The sequence below is a fragment of the Pungitius pungitius genome, chromosome 3, assembly GCF_949316345.1.
Source record: "Pungitius pungitius chromosome 3, fPunPun2.1, whole genome shotgun sequence".
NCBI classification, from domain to species: domain Eukaryota; kingdom Metazoa; phylum Chordata; class Actinopteri; order Perciformes; family Gasterosteidae; genus Pungitius; species Pungitius pungitius.
The window spans coordinates 26,518,318-26,544,087 of record NC_084902.1 but is presented as its reverse complement, the minus strand read 5'-3'; the positions used below and the strand labels follow the sequence as shown (position 1 = coordinate 26,544,087).

The 25,770-nt window shown below is 49.3% G+C and overlaps 3 protein-coding genes across 8 annotated transcripts; 1 reads left to right on the top strand and 2 right to left on the bottom strand.

Moving 5' to 3' along the window:
* The first annotated feature begins 1,126 nt into the window (after window positions 1–1,126).
* On the top strand, window positions 1,127–21,430 carry gckr (glucokinase (hexokinase 4) regulator). 2 transcript variants are annotated; one of them, XM_062561407.1, is made up of 19 exons: window positions 1,127–1,322; window positions 1,724–1,873; window positions 1,951–2,019; window positions 2,094–2,162; window positions 2,343–2,416; window positions 2,606–2,672; window positions 2,783–2,836; window positions 2,956–3,050; window positions 3,134–3,239; window positions 3,330–3,448; window positions 3,702–3,800; window positions 4,136–4,233; window positions 4,370–4,437; window positions 4,900–5,106; window positions 5,188–5,265; window positions 5,360–5,503; window positions 5,577–5,711; window positions 5,788–5,965; window positions 21,273–21,430. In XM_062561407.1, the coding sequence occupies exons 1-18, from the start codon at window positions 1,272–1,274 to the stop codon at window positions 5,899–5,901; spliced, it is 1,797 nt and encodes a 598-aa protein (XP_062417391.1). In that variant the 5' UTR covers window positions 1,127–1,271; the 3' UTR covers window positions 5,902–5,965; window positions 21,273–21,430. The 2 variants fall into 2 exon arrangements, with proteins under 2 accessions (XP_062417391.1, XP_037312854.2); XM_037456957.2 differs by lacking the exon at window positions 21,273–21,430 and having other exon boundaries at window positions 1,758–1,873; window positions 5,788–5,916.
* Window positions 6,687–19,800, bottom strand: rp1l1a (rp1 like 1a). Of its 2 annotated transcripts, none has more exons than XM_037456746.2 (8): window positions 19,611–19,800; window positions 16,574–16,814; window positions 15,901–16,293; window positions 15,571–15,796; window positions 11,156–15,456; window positions 10,140–11,000; window positions 8,989–10,053; window positions 6,687–8,112 (listed from the first exon to the last, which is right to left on the bottom strand). In XM_037456746.2, the coding sequence occupies exons 2-8, from the start codon at window positions 16,793–16,795 to the stop codon at window positions 7,801–7,803; spliced, it is 7,380 nt and encodes a 2,459-aa protein (XP_037312643.2). In that variant the 5' UTR covers window positions 16,796–16,814; window positions 19,611–19,800; the 3' UTR covers window positions 6,687–7,800. The 2 variants fall into 2 exon arrangements, with proteins under 2 accessions (XP_037312643.2, XP_037312679.2); XM_037456782.2 differs by lacking the exon at window positions 19,611–19,800 and adding an exon at window positions 18,153–18,263.
* A 123-nt stretch (window positions 21,431–21,553) lies between the features above and the next one.
* LOC119200545 (L-threonine 3-dehydrogenase, mitochondrial-like) lies at window positions 21,554–25,347 on the bottom strand. Of its 4 annotated transcripts, none has more exons than XM_037457020.2 (10): window positions 25,212–25,347; window positions 24,301–24,473; window positions 24,161–24,203; window positions 23,937–24,007; window positions 23,659–23,808; window positions 23,396–23,568; window positions 23,209–23,299; window positions 22,995–23,087; window positions 22,700–22,876; window positions 21,554–22,606 (listed from the first exon to the last, which is right to left on the bottom strand). In XM_037457020.2, the coding sequence occupies exons 2-10, from the start codon at window positions 24,452–24,454 to the stop codon at window positions 22,467–22,469; spliced, it is 1,092 nt and encodes a 363-aa protein (XP_037312917.2). In that variant the 5' UTR covers window positions 24,455–24,473; window positions 25,212–25,347; the 3' UTR covers window positions 21,554–22,466. The 4 variants fall into 4 exon arrangements, with proteins under 4 accessions (XP_037312917.2, XP_037312918.2, XP_037312907.2 ...); XM_037457021.2 differs by having other exon boundaries at window positions 24,301–24,470; XM_037457010.2 differs by having other exon boundaries at window positions 24,301–25,347.
* Between the last annotated feature and the right edge of the window lie 423 nt (window positions 25,348–25,770).

Sequence of the window (25,770 nt, the reverse complement as noted above, 5' to 3'; positions counted from 1 at the left end):
TTATGAGCAAATGCATAAACCAGAGATAAGCCATCAGCCAACCCAGTCTCCAAAAAAAAGCATGAAATGGCTACGTTGGTCCATCGTAATAAACGTAGTCTTGTTACGTTTCCCCCCAAAATAATGTTACTATGTCACGATAGAAGATTATGAAAGAATAACGCATACATCTTGCTAGAAATGCCATCGAAATGCATACAAATGCTGATGCTTTCTTAAAATATTGTGTTTTTCACAGATAATATGCTGACCGTCCGCCATGTTTTTCTTTTCGCTAACGGGAAACTTGATAGTCACGTGACCTATTTGCAAAGCAATGTAAATTAATGGACCAAAAGAAACGTGACATAGTAACGTTATTTTGGGGAAAAACGTAACAAGACTACGTTTATTACGGTGGACAAACGTAGCCATTTAATGCTTTTTTTGGAGAGTGGGTTGCATCAGCAGCAGTGACCCCCAAACCCAAGGCCCCTCTGAGGTTTTGGACCCACGGTCAAAGTCCAGTTTTGGTGGCTCGAGAGGAACTGGTCCACTTGTTTATGAAGCTCTCTTGTGAACACAGCTTGAAAACATGTTGTTGTCCAAAGCCTTGGAGGGAGTTGCTGTGAAGCACATAAAAAAACAGAAACAGAGGGCTCTGACTAAGTCATCACACCCCGGTGTCGAAGTGACTCAGAGAGGTTAGCGCCAAGCTGTGCCTCAGATGTCCGACATCGTCGATAAGCCAGCAAAAACGTACGAATCTCGGGCCTGTACAGTGCGTAAAATTCACTTTGTGTGGAAAAACAAAATAAAAAGCAAAAGATGGATTTGTTTATAAAGCAGGAGGAGGAATAACGTTAGTTGTTTCTTCGCCTTCGGGTGGGCGAGGCGCGCTGGAGCAAACAGTCTGCCTCTGAACGCCATGGAAACGTATTAGACTCCACAGCCTGCTGGGGCGTGAATGTTTTCGGTTGTTTTGTGCAGTACGGCTGGAAAAAGCATGTTTACTGCCCGGCCCGTCTGTTCCTCGCTGTTGGAGTTTAAACTTTGTTTATTAACTCTTTTTCCTTTTTAATTTTTTGCTCTTTTGAACGATTACATTTAATTTCTCTCGTTTGCCTTTTGTGTTTTGCGCGCCAAAGAGATCCACGCTTCCTTTTCCCCTCCTCGGTCTCAAAGGTCCTCAAGTGAACTTTGTCACTTTTTCCTGCCCTCACGCCGGGCAACACGAGAACAGGCTACAGAGGAGCATTTCTTGTGATTACCTCTTTTAAAACGCGCTCACCATGGCGTGTCCAGCGTGGACTTACAGTCTCTCTGCGATGCATGAGTGGGAGGTAATTTTTCAGGGTGATGCAACACTAATATATAGGCTCTCTTGTCCGGTATGTCTGTATCATTGAATATGAAACAGTTGGAGTAAGGAACTTGTTAGCCTTAGCTTAGCAATACAGGAGCTAGCTGCGGCATTGGTTTGCTGTCTTTATGCTAAGCTAAGGTAAACAGATTGCTGGTAATATATTATAATTGTATATAAACCTTTTTTAAAGCTATGTTATCAGTATCTCATGCGTGTCACAAGCCACAAGCTATCCTTATCCTTCAAATCAACTCCTAACAAATTATTCATGTTGTTAAAATACTTTCATCCATTCCTTTGACTGGCTAGTATGAAAAGAGCTTAAATGCAGCAGATGCGTTGAATTGTTCTAGAAATGGATTATTTGACATTTCTCAGTCCCCAGATTACGAGCCGGCACTTCCCGTTTCAGAGAAGTCCAACCCCCTGACGCGGGACATGGACCGGGCTTCGGCCCGGTGCATTGTGAGGATGCTGCAGGCCTGTGACGCTCAGATGTTTCAGCGCAGGACGGGAACCACCTACCAGGTACAGATGTTCCAGCAACCAGGCTTTTTTTTATCCTCAATATGTTCTTTTCACCCAGTGATTATTTGAACTTTCAGAGGCTTTTGAGTGAACCCGTGCTGGAAACATTGACGGAGGTTGCTAAGAAAGTGGAGCACATCCTCAAGGTATCTTTTTCTGCCCGTCTATGCTTGTGCTGCTCGGTGAGGAGTGCTGTTAAAGCGTGGGCTTCCTTTAACAGCATCCGCGGGACAGTCTGATTGTACTGAGTGGCTGTGGGACGTCTGGTCGACTGGCGTTCCTCATGGCGGTGAGAGCTGTCCTCACATGTGATCCAAGCCCAATGCAAACAATTTGTTCCAGAACTGAAACTGATCATATAACAGTAATATATAATTACCTATCTCTGTTCAAATGTCACTTGTTTTATTGAAGAAGGGACATCTTGTGTTGTTTTTTGCTGTGTGTGTGTGTGTGTGTGTGTGGTTAGTCCGCTTATAACAGAGCGCTGAGGGAGCTCGACCACAGTTTGGTCTATTCCTACATTATTGCAGGAGGAGACAGGTATGTCTTGCTTTTGTTACAAGAAGCACTATTGGAAAACTATTTTGCTTACTGCAGCAATTGGTAGCAAATGAAAGAAATTCAGCCATGGATGGAAATTGCTGGGTGACATTATTTAGTCGTCTGTGAGAGGGAGAAAGCGTTATTTCTTCTTTTATAAGTTATATTGTCTGAACTTTCTTTCCCCAGAGCTCTCCTATCCTCCCAAGAGGCTCCGGAAGATGACGCCGAACTGGGCGTGCTCAGTCTACAGAAGGTCAGCGAGACAATGGAGAGGGAGAGTGTGTGTGTGTGTGTGAACGTGTGTGTGTGAAGATAGGATTGTACATTTGGGGCCTTATCTGACCACTGCATGTTTCTTTCCAGGCATGTGAGGGACACAAGAGTGTCTTGTTCATCGGTATTTCCTGTGGGTTATCTGTAAGTCACTCCAATTGGTCGCAATCTGAAATCTACGCTGGGCATTGGACTCCATTGACGAGTCGGGACCATGCGGATAAATTGGTTTACATGTGCATGTGACTTCTGGCTGCCTTTAGGCCCCATTTGTTGCAGGTCAGCTGGACTTCTGCCTGCAGCACCCAGAGGTCTACACCCCCGTACTGATTGGCTTCAATCCTACACATCAGGCCAGGTGTGTGCATTAATAGTACATAATGAAATATCCATTTTGTATTCAATTATAGTTTATTTTTGTCATAATGAACCACGCTTCAGGGACGAGCGCATTCCCGGCTGCTCGTTCACTTTTCGCAGTGTGGTCCGAAGGATGCAGGAGCTCGCCAAGCGGCGGGGGGCCTTCCTCGTCAACCCAGCGGTCGGGGTGAGAGCCTCCGCTCGCGCTCTCGCATGACCCCGAGAGAGCTGCGCGTGCGTCCGTGCTCTGAATGTGTGTGTGTGTGTGTGTGATCAGCCAGAGGCCGTCAGCGGCTCGTCCAGGATGAAGGGGGGCAGCGCCACCAAGATTCTCCTGGAGGTCGCGCTGTCCGCTGCCCACGCCGCCGCCTTCGCAGACACACCCATCAGTCCCGTGTGAGCACCGGCGGGACCTTTAGTCCTCATGGATACAGACTTTCGTGAGCTTCATGCTTCATTAGCTAATAGCCAAAAGGAGTGTTTTCCTCATTAAAATTCATGCAGAACCGAAACTAATGGGTTTTATATTTATATATAATACACCAGCCTTTTCTCCGTTAATGAGTGATGAAGAAGAAGAAGTCGTTCTAGTAAAAGAAAACCCAATGTAGCAGAAGGATTTGAAGGGAGCCCCTTTGTGTTCCGACAGCGGCATCCGGCAGCACATGGGCGCACACGAGAAAACTCTGGAGATCACTTACGCTCAGGCAGAGGGGCTCGGCGCTCTGCTGGAGGCAGCCGGGCAAAGGTCGGTACATCCTGTTCTTTTTTTTTTTTTTTCAGCTGTCACTGTAACCTCGGTTTTTCTATTCAACTCGTGTTCACTGTGTGACCCTGGTTCTTTGGCTGCTACTTTCCAAGCGTCATTCTTCCCCCAAACAATTTCACAATTGCACGGTGGGAAATGAGTCTCTTGAAACGATTGTGCCCTTTCTTTGCACAGAGGATTCGGCCAGAGATAACTCGTGCACACCCACACAGATGCACCACGCGCCTTTCCTCTCGTGCGACGTCTAAAACCTCTAAGACGATAAAACCTGTCTAACTTGTTGTCGAGAGACCTGAACACTCTGCGTGTTTCAGCTTGCGGCGTGGCGGGCGTCTGTGTTACCTGGGCTGGGGGCCCCTGGGGACCCTGGGCCTCGTGGACGCCAGCGAGTGTGTGCCCACGTTCGGAGCAGGTGAGGCGAGGCGGGACGTTTTCTTGGGTGATTTTGGATTGAAACACGAAACATCTGTGGGCAACGATCTGATGCGTTTTACAAGGTTTACTTTTACATCTTTATATCATGTATCCTTTGTGTGTGTGTGTGAGAGGCTGCGAAGATGTTCGGGGCTTCATCAGTGGAGGATACAGCGAGCTGAACAACAAAGAAGGTCCACTGGTATGTGAAGAGAAGCAACGGGTTAACACCTATTCAAGCAAACGAGGGAAAGAGTTTATGAACATGCAACGTCCAGAAGTGAAGAATAGAAAGACACTGATGGACCTGCGCGGTCTTTGTACCGGCGGTTTAACATTTCTACCACCTCCAAACACGAAGCCCTTTGTTCCCGCTCGTCTGTGGGCGTTAAGAAAAGACTTACATGGCTTTACAAAGTATTAATATTACTGGAATCCAGAATAATCCATTTAAGAAGAAATCCAGCTCTCATTTTGCAGCGTGGGATGACGCATCTGTCTCCCTTCGCCGTATTTGACTTTATAGATTAACCCGGAGCAAGATTAGGATTCACCTGCTTTATGAAACCCAGTAGGACTTGTCTGCTTTCAGTGAATCTGCTTGAGTCTTAATTACACTGCTGCGTGGTCTTCAGAACATATCGTGGGTTTTTCTATCCTCCAGGGCCCCGGCTTCAGTATAGCCCACGAGGATTTCCTGCGTCAGGTCCTGCCCTCTCTCTCTGACCGAGACCTCGTTCTGCTTCTCTACACACACGCCGACCGCGTCAGCGAAGTGGCCGAGCTGGCGCGCGCGGCGAGGGAAAAGACGTCCAACGTCCACGCCGTTTACCACCGGGTGGACGGAGACGCGGCGGCCGCGGCCCAACAAGTAACCGTCCTTCCGTCTGTTTTTCCGTCCGCCCGTCCATCCGTCTAATGTCGGCTTTTTCTCTTTACACTTTCTGCGCAGGATGACATCAACAGGCTGTGTTTATTGTCACTGAAATTCACTTGGCCGTCCACTGCTTCAGGGATCTCACTGCACAAGGTGCGGTAGCAAAGACACACACACACAATGTTACATTAGACGCAGTTGTGTATTTTATTCATGTTTGCATTGTTTCCCGCTTTCTCTCTTTCAGCAGTGGGAGCTGTCCACGAAGCTGGTGCTGAACGCCGTGAGCACCGGCGCTCACGTCTTGAAGGGGAAGATCTACCAGAACCACATGGTGGACGTGCAGGTCACCAACAGCAAGCTCTACCGCCGAGCCACGCGTTTACTCCAGGTTTGTACAAAATGCACCTGATGTGAAATAGACTGGAAAAAACCCAGACACACTGCTGTCATTCTGCTTCCAGAAGCTGTCCGGTTGTCCGGAGCCACGGTGTGAGGAGGCCCTCCTAAAGGCCATTTACCGGGTGGACGAGCTGACGGCGGACATCACATCCTCCGACGTCAGCGAACGCACACGTGCCGCCAGGAGCGCCACCAAGGTGAGGAGGCAGCGCGGCGCCTAAAGAGGAACGCATTGGTCGAGGCTCGTCTCTGTTTCATCTTCTCCTCGTTTAGGCGGTCCCGCTGGCTTTGGTCTGTTTGCTGAGCGATTGCTCTCTCCTGGAGGCGGCGGCTCGTCTGGAGCGAGAGCCAATCGTGAGGGAGGCGGTGGAAGCGTGCCGGTCATAATCGACATGGCATAATGGCATCAGCACAGTCAATCATGTGATCAACCCTCTATTTACCCTCTAAGGTGAGGTCATAGGTCAGCAGATGAAGCGATTTCCTGTAGAGGCCTTAAATGCAACACCATGATGTAACACTAGAGGGCAGGCTTGACAACTCAAGCATAAACACCAATGTTTCTAGTAACCATTATGTAGTTACTCACAGTTTATAGTGTGTGCAGTAAAATCTGAAATGTGTATGGATTAAAATTCAATCTGAAGCACTTTTTAAATGATTGCCGTAATATAAATCCTATTTCAATGTCTATAGCTGATAGGCAGAACACGGCATACAGGTTCTCCCTGTGTGCTGTGTTCTGCAGGTACAGGCTCTACCATATCTGTCCCTGTGATGTAAATCACCCTCAATCCCTCTGTGGCTCAGCACACACGCACACACTCACAGGTACGGGATTAGCATGACGCCCGTGTATCTTGAGAGCAGTTGAGCAGCTTTGGAAACCTTTGGAGCGGAGCCACTCGCAGTGGGGGGAGCAAAGGGAGGTGAATTACACATCAGATGTGGATCAGGGAGCACATCGTTGCCACTCCTTGCTAGGAACACGAGAATCCTCTCCCTGTGCACTCGTTTATTCACATTAACATTATTACATCCATCCGCTCGAGGTACATGATGTTCACTTGGTGACGTCACAGACTGATGCACTGATAGCAGCATAGGCACACACTCTCGGTACCACATACAGGAGGATCTTGTCATTTAAGAAGAGAGGCTGTAACTCATCTCGCTGAGCAGGTTAAACAGGAGAAATTCTGTTTTAACGTTTTTTTCAGTATTAAAGAGCAGATTTGATCCACTACAGCCAACTTAACAACCTTGGTTATAGAGAGAGAGTGAGTCATTTAACAAGACTTCATCACAATCTCCCCCTCTGTTTCTGTCGATCTACAGCCACGTAACCATGGCTACGGTAAGGCCTCAGCTTCACGCTGTCAAACCGCACTGTTGGTCATGCAAGCGCACACCTCTCATACTAAAGCAGCAGTGAGGAGTTTATCCTGAAAATCTGACGCTTACCTCAGAGTTTGCAAAATTTGCAAATAAATCTGATTGGATTTTATAAATTGTTCAAGCAAGTACAATTGCTGAATTTCATATGATACAATAATGCTACTAAAATACAGCACGTAAGAAGCAAATCTATAAATGTTTCCCTGTTAAATTTTGGAATGGAAAGTGAACCAAGTGGAAAGATCAAGTTCCAATTTCTGTCCTAAGTTAACGGTCTCCTCGCTTTAACTTCATACTTAAATTACAGAGCGGCACTGGACCTCTCGACCTCGCTCTCAACCGAACACGTCCCAAAAATGTCAAACTACTCCTTTAAGGTGATCAGGTTACTTCACAGAGCTTTAGTTTAAGCAGCGGGCTTCATTAGGGACAACAGATTTGTGTAACAGCTGGTTGTGTAACAGCTAGGAGGTGACCTTCCTAACGGCAGAGAATTAAACAAGACCAAGAATATACACAAACAATTGGACTGATAGTATAAATACGCTGAAACAGGCCAATACCATCTAACATATCCCAGAGGTACTTGGTAAATTAATTGCTATATGATTCAATAAACCTGGGTTCACATAATACACACATAGGTGTCAAAATCTTCTTTTTTTGCTTCAAAAATATACCTTATTCATACACTTAGAATACAGAAATATAGATATCCCTTTGTACGTACAGTTAACAAGTAAAATAATAATAAAATATACAAATAGAATGGAATAGGATATGACGCTACCCCCGATCTGGATAAAGTGCTTCTAGTGTTTCAGTCCGTGGTCTTCAGAAACCGACCTCTTTCTCCCCGTGTGGTCGCTGACGGAGCGGGATGAGAGTTCAAAAGTCCTCCCGTTCGCCGTCGGCCTCTTTGGGTTTGCGCCGTTGGACCCTTCCCGGTGAGCGGCTCCTCCTCTGACCCGACCCCCCGCCGGTCGCTTTGGGCACCGCCATGGAGTCCACGGCGGGACGGCGCGCCTCTGCGTCGGCGTCCTCTAGGGAGCCGGGCTGGGACTCTACGGAGGTCCTGGTGTACTGGTGGAGGAGAGCGCCGCCCCCCTTAATGGTCGACCCTCGGCCTTCTCCTTCCTCGCCGCTGGTGTCGCTCGGCCGTTTGCCGTCGGCCTCCTCTCCCTCGGTGGCAGACGGGCCCTGAGGGTCCGACAAGAAAGGATCTGTAAGCTGCTGATTTCTATGGCTACATGTGGCTTACACAAAGGGTTATGGGACAAAAGGCCTCTCTTTGTCATACTTTCATGTCTCTTTGTGGTCTCACGTGACCTTTTGAGGTCATTTTGTGTCAGTTTTGGTAGTTTTTTTTTTTAAAGCCCTTTTGTAGTCTTTGTTTTTGTTTTGTGTCTCATTTGAGTAATTTATGTCTCTATAGAGTTGAGAGTCATTGTTTTGTGATTCACATTGTTTCTTGAAGGATGTTTTTACTTTTAGTCCTTTTGCCTCCTTTTGCGGTTGGGTCGAAGCCATGGAAACCTGTGTCTGAGCACGGTAAGCCTGTTCAGTATTCCACCCATTAACAAAAGTAAAGATTGTTCGGACAGTTGAGGCTGCAGCAACCGAGTTAATGTCAGTTTGAAACCCACAACAACAGCAGACGTCCATAAGTAGAAGCGCTGTGTTTGTTTGGACAAAACCGATTTGTTCGGCCCCTCTAATTGGATAGCGAGATGATCCTTTCCTGCAGGCTTAGAATCAGCAGTGAGGCTGCAGTGGGTCAGATTCCTCTCTGAGGTGCAGCAGACTTTAACCCGGCGGGTCATGTTCAGGCACTCGGCGGTGTTTAAATATAGGCGCTTCTCAATTAGAATAAACAACTAGATCGTCAGTTCGTTCTCCTGCTGCATCGGTCGCTTATGCCATCAAACAACATTGCTGAATATTTAACCACATAAAAGAAGTTAAAGAACATTATTCCAATATTATATGTTAATATATAATATTAACTTATGTATGTTATAATTTATGTGCTGTTTCTAAAGTGTGTTTATTCAGGCTGTAACTTATTCATCCTACCTTTGGTGAGGTTCTTTCTTCCTCAGATGCTTCTCCTCCCTGTTCTTCACTCTCTCCCCCCGTTTTGTCTCCATTGGACTCCCCCTCTCCGGCGCCATCATCGCCGTCCTCTTCGTCTCCCGCAGTGGCGTTGACGTTTCCCTCCTCGTCCAGTGTGGACCCCTCTCTCTTTGCAGCATCGTCTCCCTCCGATTCGCCGGACGCCTCCTCCCCTAAGCTGTCCCTGCCTGCTGTCTCTTCTGTGTCCTCCTTAAAATCAGACACCTCACACTCGTCCCCCTCTGCCTCCTCCTCCTTCCCGACATCATCTGCCTCCTTTACCGTGTCCATGTCACTCTCCTCCTCCCCCGATCCGGTCTCCCCCTCCTCCATCCCATCATCCCCTGTCTCATCCTCACCTGAGTTGTTGCTTGTCTCCTCAGCATCATCTCCTTCTGTTGTTTCTTCCTCTCCCTCTTCATTTCTTGCTGACTGGCACTTGCAGTCTGCCTCCTCTTCCTTACCATTTCCTGATGTCTCCTCCTCCCCTGCCTCCTCACCGCCTTCTTCTTCTTCTACCTGCTCCTCACCTGCACTACTTTCCTCCCTTTCAGCTTCTACCTCCTCGACTCCTGCCTCAGCCTCTTCTTCTTCTTCTTCTTCCCCCATTTCCTCATCTTCCTCTGGGATTGTCTCCTCTAAAACAACACAAGCTTTGATATCCTCTTTAGTTACATCCTCCTCGTCCTCCTCCTCGTCCTCCTCCTCTACCTCCTGCAGTACCTCTAAACTCCTTCCCTCCTCTACTGACACCTTGCTGTCTTCTCCCCCCTCGGCGGGTTGTGCGGGCACAGCTGCGGGCGCAGGTGTTTTCTTCAGCTGCAGTATCTTAAGGAGGTCAAACTCCATCATCACTGGGGCTTCGGCCGCCAGCGGGTTCTCCCTGACAGGCCGGGCGGCCATTTTCTTGAGGACACAAGCGTCGCAGGGGCAGTACTCGTCGTCGCTCCGCTGGTCGCTGCAGTCGCCCGTCGTCTCGCCGTCGCTCAGGGACTCGGCGGTTTTCCGTGACTGGTTCTTTATGACCTGAAAAACACAATAGAATGTTATCTTTCTCACCTTCTTCCCGTTGCGCTATCTGGACGGATGTGAAGGGGATTCCGTGGAATTACCTTCAATATCCGGCGCCTGTTCTCCGTTATGGTAGACTCCTTGGAGAGGTTCCCTCTCTGTGGCGGCCGGGGCAACCTCCCCCCCCTGCCGGCGCGACTCTGAATCTTCCTCACCTCGCACTCAACGCTGCTCTGGATGCGTCGGCTCACCTCGTCCTTCAGCTCGCCGATCATTGCGTTCAGGACGAGGTTGTCGTCCAGGTCCCAGCGGACTTTGAACTCCGCCATGGCGCTGACGTAGTGGTCCATGAACTGCTTCTCCAGCTTCTTCAGTAGTTTCAGGACCCACACCGGGTCGGGGTCCTGGGACTTTCTCCTTGACATGGGCGCCCGCAGGACGGTGGAGGGCGTGGTCGAGCTGGTGTCGTCCGTGGTCTCCCTCTCGTTGTCGGTGGGGGATTTGCAGCAACCGTTGGCGGAGCTCTTGCCCGACGACGAGGGACTCTTGCCGCCTTTGGCTGCGTCCACACCCGGAGGAAGTGAACCTTGTTTGTCTGGTGTCCCCCCCCGGACAACCTTCTCCGCCTCGTTTGTTTTGCTTTGTGTCGTATCCCCTGCAGGCTGGTTTCCATTCTCCTTGTCCTTCCCCGAGCCTCCAGAGCCGCTGCTCATTCCCAACCCGGACGAGGACCTCGGCGGAGACACCTGCTCTGTGCCGGGGATCTTGGCCGCATCTATCTCAACGTTCCTGGGTTCGTTTAGCCACTGGGACTGAAGGATGACCATGATATCCTCGTAGTGCTGGTCCTTCTTTGGGTCAAAGCCAGGGCTCAATGACGGATCAATGACCTGGAGCTGGGCCAAACAGTCTAGGAGACATCGGGCTGACGAGCTCAGTTTACGCCCATAAACCGGAGACACCTACAGAATTGATGTAAATATTATTTACTTATTATTTAAACATTTTGGCTATGAATCTTTACTGTCAAAGTGCAAAACAGTTGATTAAGATTTATCCAAGAGACACAAATCTTTTTTTGTGATTACAACCCATTGACACCCATTCATTGGCTTACCTCTGGCATGCTCTGACATCGACTCAGAGAGGACCTCAGGAGTATTTTCATCACTGCAGCCGAGGAACGCAAGCTCCTGGGCAGAGAGTCGTCGTTCAACAGCAGGGTTTTGGGGCGTGATGACACTGAATCATGCGGAGCCACACCTGAGCCCTGCTTCTCCTCGACGCCACCGCATTCGGCTTCTTCCTCTTCCCCCTCTTCGGCCTCCTCTTTCCCCTGCTCCTCAACCTCAACGAGAGCCTCCTCCTCCTCCGCGCCCCCCTCTTTGGGGTTCTCTTCCACCTCCTCCTCCTCGTTTGGCTCGTCGCCAAGCGACAGCATGCCGCCGTTGGCTGGAATGCTCCGCAGCCAGTCGCTGACCACCTCGTTGGGGGAGGCGTTGGGCAGGCAGGCGGGCGACAGCTCCGGATCCTCCCGATCCGCCCCGTTCCTGCTCCTCGCCCCCTTTCTGGCGGCGGACTTCGCGCTGGTTTTACTGGCCTTCGACTGCTGGCTGTGGGGCCGTACACCCATGGCCATGGTTTCCTTCAGCAGGTCGGCGGCGGACAGCGAGTGAGACAGGGTGCTCTCGGTGTGCGTCTCCACCTTGATGTCGCCGATTCCGTTGCTGTGGACGGGGCTCGGGCTCAAGGATTTGATTTCTCTCTTTTGAGAACTGGACGATCGGACACTGCCACTGGCTTTGGCCTTGTGACCTTTGACTGAATCGTCTGCTTTGCTCTTCACAGAGGCATTTTTAGCACTCGCAGGGGATTTGCTCCGACCTTTAGCGCGTGCCGATGACCTCCCGCCGTCAACCGCACCCGCATTGCTGGACGATGAACCAGACTTCACACTGCTGGTTTCTAGGTAATTTCCTGTTTCGGTTGGTTCGGCTGCTTTGACTCCACAGTTACATGATGACTTGTTGGACCTGCTGCTTTTGGCCGAAAACACACTGGCTCCTCTTTCGGTCGTCTGCTCTCCATCCTCTTCGCCTTTGAGCTGACTCCCTCCTGGTGTTTCAATCGTAGGGATATCGACTGCTCTGTGATTGTGGGGGGTTTCCTCCTTCGGAGAAGATTGCTCAGTGCTCTCGGGGACGAGAGGAGTAGCTGTCATCACTTTGCTCTTTCTCTCAACGTTTGTGTGAAAAGAAACACTGGACTTCCCACTGTCTGAGTCAGCACTGTCCTGGTCTTCTGGCAACCCGAGCGAGACTGACCCTGAAGAGTTCCGACTCAGCGGCTGCTCGGTGCCTCCCGATTCTCTCCTCGACCTCCTGGTTGAGGACGACAGGATGCTGGCAGCCCGATCTGAAGCAGCCTCGTTGTCCAGCTCCTCGTCAGATCGCTTTTTCTCCCTCTGCCTTTCATCCTTTGTTGAAGCTGCTCCACAGCTGCATTTGGATTTGCTAGACTTTGCAGAAACGGTGGAGGGAACCGACAAGGCACTGGGACCTCTGGTCTCTCCATGGCTGGGGGCAGGAAACAGCTGTTGCACTGGAGATTCGGCTTTAGGTGAGCGGGTCTGTGAGGGACACGCACTCCTGGGTGAGAGCTCTCGGCCCTGAGACTTGCTTCTAGGTGGGTCTTCTTCCACCACATTCTTATCTACCGTTTCAGCAGTTGCGTTGTGCTGGGACTTACACGATGAAGTCGAAACGGTAGATTTAACAGATGCAGCGCTCTGTGGCCGCTCTGTTTGCACATTTCCTTCCTCATCGACCCCATCTGGTGTTTTAATGGTGACATTTGCATTTGGTGTCGACGGTTTCAGATACTTGCCAGATTTGTTAGAAGCACGGGACCTCGTTGATGCTTTCGACTTCACAGAGAGGACGCTGGCCACCCGGCCATTTTCATTTGTCTGCGGATCTCCGTTCATCTCAGCAGGAGGAATATCAGCATCATTTGGATTTAGAGATGCTGTGGCTGGGTTGGACTTCTGTGACGTGGAGGACTTTGCAGAGACGTGCGATTTCCCCGACATGGCGCTGGGGGTTCTGCCCTCTGTCTCTGCCACGTCTTTGGCTGGAGAATTTGTGCGTCGGGACTTTGCTGAGGAGGCTGATAGAGAAGAACGTCCACTGACCGACCTGCCTGACACTTGACTCGCTGACCTTTCTTCTCCGTCGGCTCCGGTTCCACACCGGGGAGAAAGTGGTCTTTCTGGAGCTTTCGTGGACTTTTGAGATATATTGGACTTCACAGAAATATTGGATTTGGCCGACATGGCGCTCACTGCTCGCTCCTCCTTCTCAATTCCTTCGTCCTGTCCGGTTGCTTCAGGTTGACTGCAAGCGGCGCAGAAGGTTGCCGACGCATTTGACTTAGCAGATTTAGAGGATAGAACGCTCTCAGGTCTTTCCTGACGCCCCGGCTTATCAGAATGGGCAGTTCTTTTGTCATCGTCCTCTACAGCTGCCATGTTGATTGGGGAGGCGACCTTGGTTCTATTCTTGGCTGAAGCGCTGCTCTTTGCCGAAGCACCAGATTTGGCTGACAAGGAGGTCTGCGTTCTCTCCTCCGTCTTGTCTCCCTCCGCCTCCTCTCTCGGCTCTATGCCAGCTGCTGCACTGCAGTGCGACTTGTGGGACACAGCTGACAGGGCACTGGGACTTCTCCTCTCTCCCTCCGCGGCACCACTCTCTTTACAGCCAGACGTGTGCGACCTATTGGACCTTTGACTTGTGGCTGAGGAAGCACTAGGAGTCCTCACGTCCTCTGTTCCTGCCAACTCCGGATTGGACGTTCTTGACGTGGCACTGTGCGCGCCGCCCGTCAGGCCGTTTGGTGTCGCAGAGCAGCGCCCGTTCTGGGTGAGGTTGCTCTTGTTGGATCGCGTTGACCCAGCTGAACCTTCGGAGCCATCATCATCGTCGCTGCCATTACTTACATCCGTTTGGCCAAGAAAGGGTTTCGAGGGCTTTGGAGAAGCTTGCTTGGAATGATGGGACTTCTGTGATGCCCTACTGTCAGCATCAGAGTTGAGTTTGCAGCCGCCACAATTAGGACATACACTGGATGCCCTTGACTGCAGAGAAAGTCCAGAGTGACCAGACAAGCTACTGACCACCCGGTTTCCCTCTTCCTCCTCCTCCTCCTCTGCAGCCCTTTTTTCCTCTGTGATCACGGCTGTGCTGGACCTGCCAGAGGCTCTGCTCGTTTTGGACATGGAGCTTCGAGCTCGATCAATCGCTTCGGCTGTCGAATGCTTGTCAGCTGCTCCGCAGTGACAGGAAGAAGCTGCGGATACGGCTCGGCTTCCTGTCTCCTCATCCTTTTGTTCTGTTGAGTGGACGGAACCTGCGTTGCTGGTTGGTTCGTCATCCTGGCGAGTCGGGGATGTTGATGGTCTGTTGCTATGGCAGCACTGTGAAGCGCTGGCTGGCAGGTCGTCATCCTGGTCCCCTTTCAGCGATTGGAGGACGTGCGATGAGCAGCTGATGGCAGACATTGAACGCTGCCCCTCTTCCTCCATCATTACCTCATCCTCGACCGACTTCCTGCTAAGCGGTCGTCGGTCCTCGTCGATGGCGACCACTTCAGTTCGGCTGCAGCATCGGCTCACCGTGCACACCTCGACGTGGGTTTCTTCATCCTGCTCCACCTCCACTCTGCGCTCCACGTGCTCCGACACAAACATCTCCTCCCGCACCAGTTGGCTCTGCTCCGGACCTCCGGCGCCGCTGGAGACCCGTGCCCGACAGCGCACCACCCTCCTGGAGGAAGAGCACGACGAGGAAGAGCTGGAAGAGTGTGTGTGTCTCCTCACGGTGTGGGTTCGGCCAGAGGCGTGCTGGGGGGGGACGGGGGGCTTCCTGTGGCTGTGCGCCGGGTTTTCCCACAGGTCGTACTGCTGTTTGGGCCTCTGGTAACAGCAGGGACAGGTGTTACCCTCCAACACTTGTTGCGGAGGTTGGTTGGAGTAGTCCACGCCTTCAGGGTCGAAGGATGCGGAACCCGGGTCCGAGCAGCTTTCTGATTGGCCCTGCTGCAGGTAATCAGCCTCCGCCTGGCTCGGCGGGCAGCATTCATTGGTCACTGATGGGGATTTCTTTACCTGCGTGGACCACTGGAGGGTCTCGTCACTTTGTAGGCGAAAACGCACCCTCATCTCCACCGAGAGGCTTCCGTCTTTATTGACCAGGACCCGCTTTTCAATGTCGTCGTTCATAATGGCCGGTCGAGCGTGGGAGTAGGCGCTGACACCGTTGCCATACGACTTCTCCGAAGACAGGGAGAAACGGGCAGAGCGGTTGGAGGAATCTGAGCGAGGATGGATGATGCTTTTTTTGGTTTCCAGACCAAAGTTTACTGAACAGAAGGAAAGAGAGAAAAGGGAATGTTAATGCACCGTTTTAACCTACCTTAGAGTTCTTGTTTGAAATTGAGGCTTGTGTTTCAGGGTATTTACCCAATCAAACGTACCATTTTTCTTGCTCTCCGGCCCTTCGCTGTACTCGCTGGACTGAGCTCCGTGAGGCGGAGATCTCGCTGGGGATCTGGCCCCGTTACCTGGGGTCCTGGGGCCGAGACCGGGCAGTTTTTCCTCTGAGCTCTTCCTGATGAAGTTCACCAGCACCGGGCTGAAGGCTTCCCGCCCGACACACACCAACACGCCAGGACAGGTCGTGAGGCTTTGCACGCTGTCAATCTGGAAAACAAATTCCCACTCTGTCATTCTCCACTAAAATGGGTCTCATTTGCGAAAACAAATGTCTCTAAATCATGACCACACATTAGTAAAAGAATTCGTACCCTGCGTCCCTCGGCAGTGTAGAGCTTGCGAATGTGAAACTGCATCACCTCGGACGCCTCGTCGAGAAAGGCCCTCAGGCTCCTTGTGGACCTCCTGCTGAGCACCAGGCTCCTCCTCACGCCCGGCTCGCTGTTCTTCACCAGCAGGATCCGCCGCTGCCTGTTCGAGGAGTGGCCCGGCGGCGTGGCGGACGAGGACTCGGGCCGCTGGGGCCCGCGGCTGTGGTGGTACCAGCCGCTCGGACGCTTGCCGGCCAGCTCCATGTTGACCGGCTTGGTCGGCCGCCGGTCAGAGCAGAGGTAGCAGCCGCCGTCCTGCAGCTGCTCCAGGTGTTTGACGGCGTGGGTACCTCGGGGGGTGGTCACTGTCCGCACGCCGAATGGCAGGGGCACCTGTACGTCCACACACACACACACACGTTTCATTTTGTTCAGAAGTCCGTAATTTAAAGGAGATTTATTATTCTCCTTTTTAGGGTTCATGAATTGAATTTGTTTTTGTTTTTTACTTGCACGTGCTTTATAAAAATATCCCATTTCAAACACCTTCATTCGCTCTGCAGGAAACCCTTAGTTTTATCACGTCTCTCTAAGCACCTTGAACCGATTGAAAAGCGCAGCACGGGTGCATGTATTCAGTCAGCTTCAAAAAGAAATCTGTGGTCCCACTAACCTTTTGGGAAAGGTCGTCCAGCAGGGCGTCGAAGCATTTGAAACTGCGCTTGTGGACGGCCATCCTGACGCCCCCGAACTGGCTGTCGCCGCTTTTGTAGAAGGTGATCCGCTTGGCCGGGCTGGCTGTGGTCAGACGGTTGGAGGGGGTCCGCGGGGTGAGAGGCGAGGCATGTTTACACGGGGGCCGGGGGTCCCACATCTCCGCGTGGACCAAGTGCATGCCGCGGCCTCACGCGCACCTGAAGGGACACGCGCAGGACGTAGAGGAGTTGTTGCACAAATCCACAGAGGGAGCCTTTTGAGCAACGTCGTCTAAATCAAACGAGAAGCCCCATGTGCCAAAAAGAGTCCAGATTCCCTCCCATTTCTCAATCGAACAAGGGATAAAACATTGTCACATGACGTAATATGAAACGCGGCTGCACATGCGTGTGTTTCTATATTCAGTGCACGTTAAGGACTGATCTCCCCTCAGCCTGCTAAAGTGGAGCAGCCTAGGACACCTCCTCGAGAAATCCTATTTGGAACGGACGTGAAAACTTTCTGTCCTGCTGGCGAGCAGCTTGCGTAACGTCTAGTTTGGTTCTGTGAGGCTACCGCTCAGAGAATGACGGTGCGCTTCAGACATTCGATGGAGTCATGATGATGTTACTCAACCATGTGATAAAAAAAAAAACAACAAGAAAAGGTGACTATTATCAGCAGGCTTAGCGAGGCTTTAAAGTCAAATGAGGCTGGACTTTAGGTCACTGCTGCTGCTCCTTCTTAATCTCCTGTCTCCTAACCACTTTATACCTAAAACATCACCACGTGTCGTGCTGCTAATCACCGGCCTCTAAGGTGATGCTGATTAAATCTTTGATTAGCTAATGGCCCGACAATGAAAGGCCTTTGAATTATTTCCCCCTAATGAGGCCTTCTTTAAAAGTCACAATAGACAAGAATCCTCAACAAACTACAATGTATCCAAAACTCAGCTCATCTGAAGAAATCTGCTGTTAACCAGTGATTCTACTTCTGTATGTTTAATATTTTAGTGTTTCATTTTGTTTCCTACTATTATGTCATCTCTCTTGTTTATATTGTAATATATTGTTTCTTTTTTTAACCATGTAGTAACTTTCAAAACTCTGTACAAATCAAATACATTATTATTATTAATGGATAATTGCATTCAATTACAGAATCAGTAGCCCAGTTTACTTGGCGTTGACACCAAACATCCGTGATAGCATTGATAAGACATTTGAGAATAACTTTGAACTAGAACCGCTATCACTATTCCACTGTAGACCCATTTTTATGGCACATTATAAATCACTATATATTCACATATATATATATATATATATATATATGAGGTGAGTCATATATATATATATATAGTATACATATATAGTTTTTTAAAACAGATTTTACCACTATTATATGAATTACTAACCCATCTTTCTAACTTTAAAGTTAACTTACAAACCAATTTTTTACCACTATACCCCAATGTAAGACATGTGAATCACTACATCAAACTTAAGAAGAACTCCTGCACGGAACGGCCATCTATTCAATGCACTACTCACACATTCAGGAAACATGATCCCAGGAAAGGAGAAAACGGCGGGATGGAAACTGTCCGTGCCGAGTCTGAGAGCTCAAATCCAAACTAACTGTTTTGGGTCTCTGTGTGTGTGTGTGTGTGTGTGTGTGTGTGTGTGTCGCAGGCTACACCAGGATGTACAGCAAAGCCCTCGTCTCCACCACTCTAGGGGCAAAATGGCCGTCCAATCAGGTGCACTGAGGGGGAGGGAGAAGATAGGAGGAGAGGCCATGGATAGAATGAAAAGCCTGCTTAAGAGCCTCTGTGTGTGTGTGTGTGTGTGTGTGTGTGTGTGTGTGTGTGTGTGTGTGTGTGTGTGTGTGTGTGTGTGTGTGTGTGTGTGTGTGTGTGTGTGTGTGTGTGTGTGTGGTTGCTATGGTGAGACAAGTGACGTTATTACGAACGGCCCCGCACCTGACCCGGAGAGGAGGCACATGCTAATTCACAATGTTATTATTCAAATTCATCACTCGGTGGACGGGAGGGCGCAAAATGAAAAAATCACCCGTGGACAAATATGACACATGATGTGCTCCGTGCGTGAGTAAACGTGCGCTCTGAGATCATACATTCTCAGTGCAAATCGGCCTCTCCTGTTGTATTCTTCTTCCCTCTCACTCTTTATATGCCTTTCTTACACAAACACACACACACCGACTTCAAATCCTGCAAGATGAATAGTGCCGTTAACACTAACCCTTGTCTCGTTAACGCGAATCTGGGCCTATAAATTAAAACGTCTGTTTTTCTCTCTCGCAAAGGCAACAATTTGATTATCTAACGAGATAATTGTCACAACATTACCTCCCAACTTATAATTCCATCAGAGTGAGTTCAGGTTATAAAACACGAATATGAAGGAACCAATCCACACCCTCCTACCCCAATTTACACCACTTGTTTCAACTCCATATGTTGTGTCTGCCTCACGGCTCGTTGGGCCTCAGGAGGATTGTGGGTAGACAGGAAGCCGGGGGAGTAAGTTGCGAGCTGACAGGAAGACTGTTGGGGCTAATGAGTATTCCTTGTGGAGAAGTCAAGCAGACACCTTTGTTCCACCTCGTAAATACAAACTAAAGTCCTCTCAGTTGCTGACGTGTGATTGGTGCATTCGGCAGGACAAAAGAGGGAAGAAAACCAGGGTAGAGGGGATTCTTTTTTTTATTACGAGGATGCTTGGCCTACTTTAAGGAGGTCCGACTCTTTTGGGCCTCCTCAATCCCTGTCTCTCATCCAATAAGCGTGCGTGACTCACCTCATTGTCACCGCCTTACGACAATCACACAAACAAACAAACTGTATGTGTGTATTTAGGCTAAATAGCTATAACATGTCACCTCCATGAATGCACTCCACAACAGCAGATCTGTGTTTGGCAAAATCTAAAGCAGTTTAAAGGTCCCGGTTGATTTGAATTAAGGGAAAAGAAATAAACACATACCGAGAAGAATGATGGGACGTTAACGGTCAATGGCGCATCCGGAGGATAAATGTTCAGATAGAGGATGTTAAAAGTCCGCCGGAGCCAGGAGACGCACCTGGAACAGCCCGAGCAAAAGTTGCGCGTTTCAGTTCTCACCGCAGATCTTCAGCGCGCGCCTTGAGACACGCGTCAGGTTCGCGGCATTCAGACCGGAAGTACACAGCTTCGGACCTCCGAAATAAACGCGCTGCGTCCGCACGTCGCAGTTTTTAACTGCGACCCTATGATTAACATCACAATCAGCAACTCTCTTTTAAAATAAACGGCTAAATACTTATATGGGAACCATTGTAGGCTATCACAGTAGTTACAAGCCAACAACAATTTGGAATAGATTTTCTGATCTTTAAAGCCACTGTAGTCATAAATAGCCATTAAAAAAAGTATAAATACTGAAACATGTTTGCAGTATAATTGTATATTTTGGTTTGTTATATATGATATATTTTAGGGAGTTGATATAATTTACCAAATCATAAGGGGTAGAGAACTAATGTACTTCAACCTGAGTACGTTTTTTTTAGAAGAGGGAGTGGTTAGGCAACACAGATATTATTATCCTGATTCATTTAGCTTGTAGAAAATGCTCCGAAATTTAGCAGAGATTACGCATCAACACAGTTTATTAATTACCACCCTTTTTTAAAATCTGAATTAAAACTATATTTACCTCTCTAATGTGATTAATACACAATAATTTGTATAAATATATACTAAACAAATTGACAACTCTTCAACTAATACGTATTTTATTTTGAGATACGCAACCGGAAGTGGTCTATAGACGGCTGTTTTGACTTCATCTCAAGCTGTTATCTTTACATTAGAAAAAACAACTCTCCATTCGATTTTATTTCTTGAAAAGCCATGGAAGGAGGAGGAGGAGGAGAAGCAGCAGGATGAGAAATAGGGAGGAGGTTGAAGGAGAAGAGGAGTGGGATTCACTTCAAAGAGGATTATCCCGAGCAGGAGCCATCTGTTTGAGGCGGATTAATAAAGCCTGTTGCGTTAAAGAACCGTGTCTGGCCAAAGCTCCTTTTAGATTTAAACAGGCTTTTGTTTAGTGTCAAACAAAACATCCGCCATTAAACCTAGGTACACAGGTGTCCCCTCAACCTCAAATCGTAATGTTTTATGAGCAATTTGTACCTTAAATGTGTACTAATGTAGTGCATTTTCATTTCCGCCATACGATTATTATTAACCCGACAGAAACGTAAACAATGAGCGTTTCGCAGCAAAGGATCCGTACATTCCATCAGCTGCCTCACGCAGTACGTGAATGTGACGTAATCACGCTAACGGCGCGCCCGTTTTTGTCTGCATTGGCAACCAACCCTCACAAGTACATCTACTCAAATACTGTACTTGAGTACTTCACTTTTTACCCTCCACTACATTTCGAATTCAAATATTATACTCCACTATATTCATTTGACAGCTAAACTTTGCAGATTAATCCACAGCACAATGCTATGACCTCATATGAAGTGTTTTCTGTGAAAATTGTATCTGTAATGCTACACCTGCGTCAGCAACGACAATGTGTGGAGTGACTGAATCATAATCCAAAGACTTTTGAAAACAACCCGTCAAACAATGATTGTGTGTTCCCCACAGAATCCGACGTGCAGAGGCTCGGACGCCACCTCCTCGAGCAGCGGGGCTTCCCCCAGGAGTAAAGGCATCTTCCCACAGCTGGACGGTGCAGCTGCTTCCAACGCAGATCCTGTTTGCTCACACACAGACGCAGAAGCTTGTGGGTGATCGTGTTTTGGGATGTAATGTATTGTCAGACATGGAACCACATCTAACCTTCCACTTGTGGGCTGCTGTGCTGGACATTTAAGAAACATTTATCGTCAAATACAATGAGAACAGACCTGTGATGGGTTGCTGGCTTCATTCAAGTATTTATTTAAAAAAAAAAGTCATTTTGAAAAAAGTTGCAGAGAATAGCACGATAAAGAACATATTTTTCTTCTTCTTTAAACTACTTGACAGATATAAGCCCTTGGAGTGCAGCTGACAAACAGAAGAGCTCGATTCTCGCCTTAATAAACAAAAAGGGAACCGGTAACGCATTCGTTGATCCAACAATCATAAATATTTATCGCAGAGGACGCAAAGCGACAAAAAAACCCATTTAAACAGAACTCCCAACAAAATAAATATTAAAAGCACCTACGGTGGTTCAGAAGTGACGTGGCCATCAGAAGCCATTCACAAACTAAAACACTCATTTTTCTGCTAGGCAACTATGGTCTGAGCACCTTGAGGCTGCCCCTACAGGTCCACTAGCTGGGGTGGAGGTGGAGGTGAAGCCTTTCAGGGTTTCTGCTTACAGTACATATTTGTAACCGGCCGGGAGTGAAGCCAACGGCCAAAACCTTTGAATAACTGGCGGCTTTAAAAGGCAAGCGGTTAGCTGCTACAGACGACGCATGCGTGAACTGCAGGCTGGCAGCGTCATCTGCATACATGACTTAAATACATACAGAGAGGGGACTCAGCCCTCTTTAACGGCTCAGTAACTTGGCGATTGTACCCAGCATGTACTTGCATCAGATTGGTTTCCCCGTCAAAGCTGGATGGACGGACAAGAACACAGAGAGGAGGAGGACGGGTGAGGAGGTCTGGAATGGTTCGATGCCACTGGTGTGGCAATATTTCTTTATGAATTCAACTGTTTGAAGTGTGACAGTGAGGGCTAGACGTCCTCTTAAATCCTCCGTGTCACATTCACGGTCAGAGAAAGCTTATTTTTTGCAGGAAAATAAATAAATAAATAAATGAATACTAGCTAGAGAAAGCTCAGTAGGTCTGCGCGAGCTGGTTGCCCGTAGCGATGTGAGTCAGCATCGTCCGCACCAACTCGGCGAGGCCGTACTCGTGCTTCCAGCCCCAGTCCCGCCGCGCCGCGGTGTCCTCCAACGCCATCGGCCAGCCGTCCGCTGCACACACGGGGGACAGGCACACGTTCTGTAACCCTTAGGAGCAGTAGCGCTGGTGAAGCGCTGGTATCTTTGGCGAGCGGCGAACCTCACCTATGGCCTGCCGGATCGGGTCCACGTTGTAGGTGACCTCAAGGTCGGGCAGGCTTTTCTGTATCTCCCGGACGAGGTCGTGCGGCGTGAAGCTCGTGGCGTTGATGTTGTAGGTGCGGCCGAGCAGCGACTCTGCCGGAGCCTCCAGGAACTCCAGGGTCGCCCTGAGACAGTCGTCTGGACGGGCAAGCGGAGTGAAGGGCGAGGAGGAGGAGCGGAAATACAAAAGGATGAAACGGGCGAAGGGGAAAGAGGTGGATTGCATTTGGAAAGGTAAAATGAAGTCTGGCATTACCGATGTACATCATAGGAAGCCGCGTGTCGCTGCGCAGGTTGCACTCGAAGCAGCCCGTTTTCACGGCTGCGTGGAAGATCTGCACCGCGTAGTCTGGGGGACGGCAAAATAAACTGATCAAGACCATAGACACCACAGGGTGTAAAAATCGTTACACAACCTCTCTCCCCGCCCTCTTTCACGTCCCTGGGCGGGGTCAGGTCGACGCGCTCACCTGTGGTTCCTCCTCCGGGCTGCGAGTCGGCCGAGATGATGCCCGGGTACCTGAGGCAGCGGAAGTCCAGCCCGTACCTGTGGTGGTAGTACTGCCACAAAAAGGAAGACGCAAAGCTTTATAAAAAGAAAGAAAAAAAACAGCGCGATAAAACGCAGGGAGGTATCGGGAGACGCGGCCGCCTCACCTCGCCCATCAGCTCCGCGTGGACCTTGGACACGCCGTAGATGGTGCGCGGCCTCTGCACGCACAGCTCGGGGGCCGGGTCCCTGGGCGAGGACGGGCCGAAGGCACCGATCGTGCTGGGGACAAACACACGCAGACCATGTTCGGTTGCTATGTCTAATATGTTATGGAGACCTACGAAGAGAGAGAGGCTGCGCATAAGTGTCTTGTGTCGGGGAGGTGGCTCTAAATGCAAATCCAAATACGGCGAGTACGAGCGTGTACCTGTGATGTTGACCTCTCTGGCCAGCGCAAAGTTGTTCTCCCCAACAGCGGACAGCACGGCCGAGTAGTGGACCAGCCAGCTGATGTTGTTGTTCACCACGATCTCCCTGAGGTTCTTGTAGTCCAGGATGTCCGAGAAGATGAACGGACCTGCGGAGGAGGAGATGTGTCCACAGAACGTTTATCCACCTGGACCCCGGCGCCAAAAAAACCCAAACGCAATTTATTATTTTTCCGGGAAAAGAATTTGAGAGAGCAGGTTGTACTAGAACAAACACCGTTATGGTAGACATGGCTGGGGGGTTTCCTGATGTCCGACAGGATCACGTTGCTTTTTCCAAAGCGTCTCCTGAGGGCGAAACACCAACATGGTCATGGGTGACAAAGAAGCAACTGAGGTGGAGACCATGGCACTTTCTCCTCCCCCCCCGAGCAAATACAAAGCAACAGGGCCAACTCAAGATAAACATTTGAAATCTGAGCTTATCTACACACTTCTCACCTCAGCAACTTGGCGAGCCCCACCCCCAGCTGGCCGAGTCCTCCTGTGAGAGGAAAAGGTTGAGAAGGAACACTGCGTTTGACTCGATATGATAGAAGAAAACGGAAACTAAAAAACATGTATGGTGGCACACGACAAACCAGTGATGAGGACTTTGGGGGGATCGGCGTCGGTGCACGAGGGGGGGGGACTTGTCCGGAAGTGCTGCGAGGACGAGCCGAAGCCGCGTACTGCAGAGGTCAACGTCTCGACGCCGCTCCCAGCATGCTTCACTGCGCCCCTCAGCAACTGCATCCCCAGCGTCGCACACCTTCTTCAATCAAAAATACATTAAAAAAAAAGAGCGTGGAACAGAAAGGTGGGCCGCCCCATGTTAGGGTTCATCAAGTCTACACATTATGTGCGAATGGAGTCTCGTCTTATCCCAACACCTAAGATTAGCTTCTGGCAGCGTGCTACTGCTTCTGACTAATACTTGATCATATGTATTCCAGACCACCTATAGTCATATGGGGAAGAGTCAGAATAAAGTAACCAAATCCCATCCACAAAATAATCCCATTCAGAAATAAATAGCCCTGCAGTTGATATTAAATGGGTGTATTGTATAATGAAGTACTACCTATTATGGTCTAATTACGGTATACATTTGCATTACTAATTCCCATATTCTTTATGTTCAGTGACTAAATAGGGTGCAGCAGCTTCACTACCAGGCTGTACAAGACCCATACGTTTATTTAAAATGTATTACGTCGTGTTTTAGGAGTACTACACTACACCCGTGTGGAAACACGGACGTGGCTAACCGACGTTAACCCGATAGACAGATGACCCTGTGTGGGGTCGGACCGCCGTAACGTCGCCTCTCCACCTGCTGCTGGACATTAGACAGGTAACGTTAGCCTAGCTAGCATCGGAGGTAGCAGTCTGGCATGGACTTTAGCTAGCTGAAGGTCTTCTGCTTTACCCGGGCTAGCTTTAATTTAGCCGTGAACGTTAGCGGAGCGGCTTGGAGAACGCGCGTGTCGATAGTACATTAATGTCTTACTTTAATGTCAATCGGAAAAAAATGAAAAGACGACTTGCGACTCCTCCACCCGGCCAGTGCTTGTGTAGAAAATATGAAAATAGACGCGTGGCTTAGGAAGAGCTTCCACGCGCCGTGATTGGCTGGCGGCTCGAGAGGCTCGGCTAACCAAATGCAAACATCCTGTTCAATCTTTCAAAATAAAGTCCGTGTATATTTAATTGCATTTCTGTGGCACGATCTACTATCCACAACAGCTATTGCTGTCACGTTGACAAAAAATATACTGAAAAAAGATTGATGTAACGTTTGTTTCCTTTTGTTGGCTTAGGTGCTTCCTTAAATGGGGTAAACAGCGCCCCCGGGTTCTACATCTGGTTAACGTTGCCCGCTCTGTGGTGAAAAGGCGACATTGCACCCTTACAGAAATCAGTATCTGGAGGAAGAAGTTAATTAAAAACAATTAGCTACCGTTAGTTAAGTAAAAGCGGCACACAACCTGGGCTTGTATCCCTGCCACTTTAAACGAACGTCTCTGCGAAAAGTGTGATATCTCCTTTTAAACACACTTTTATTTGAC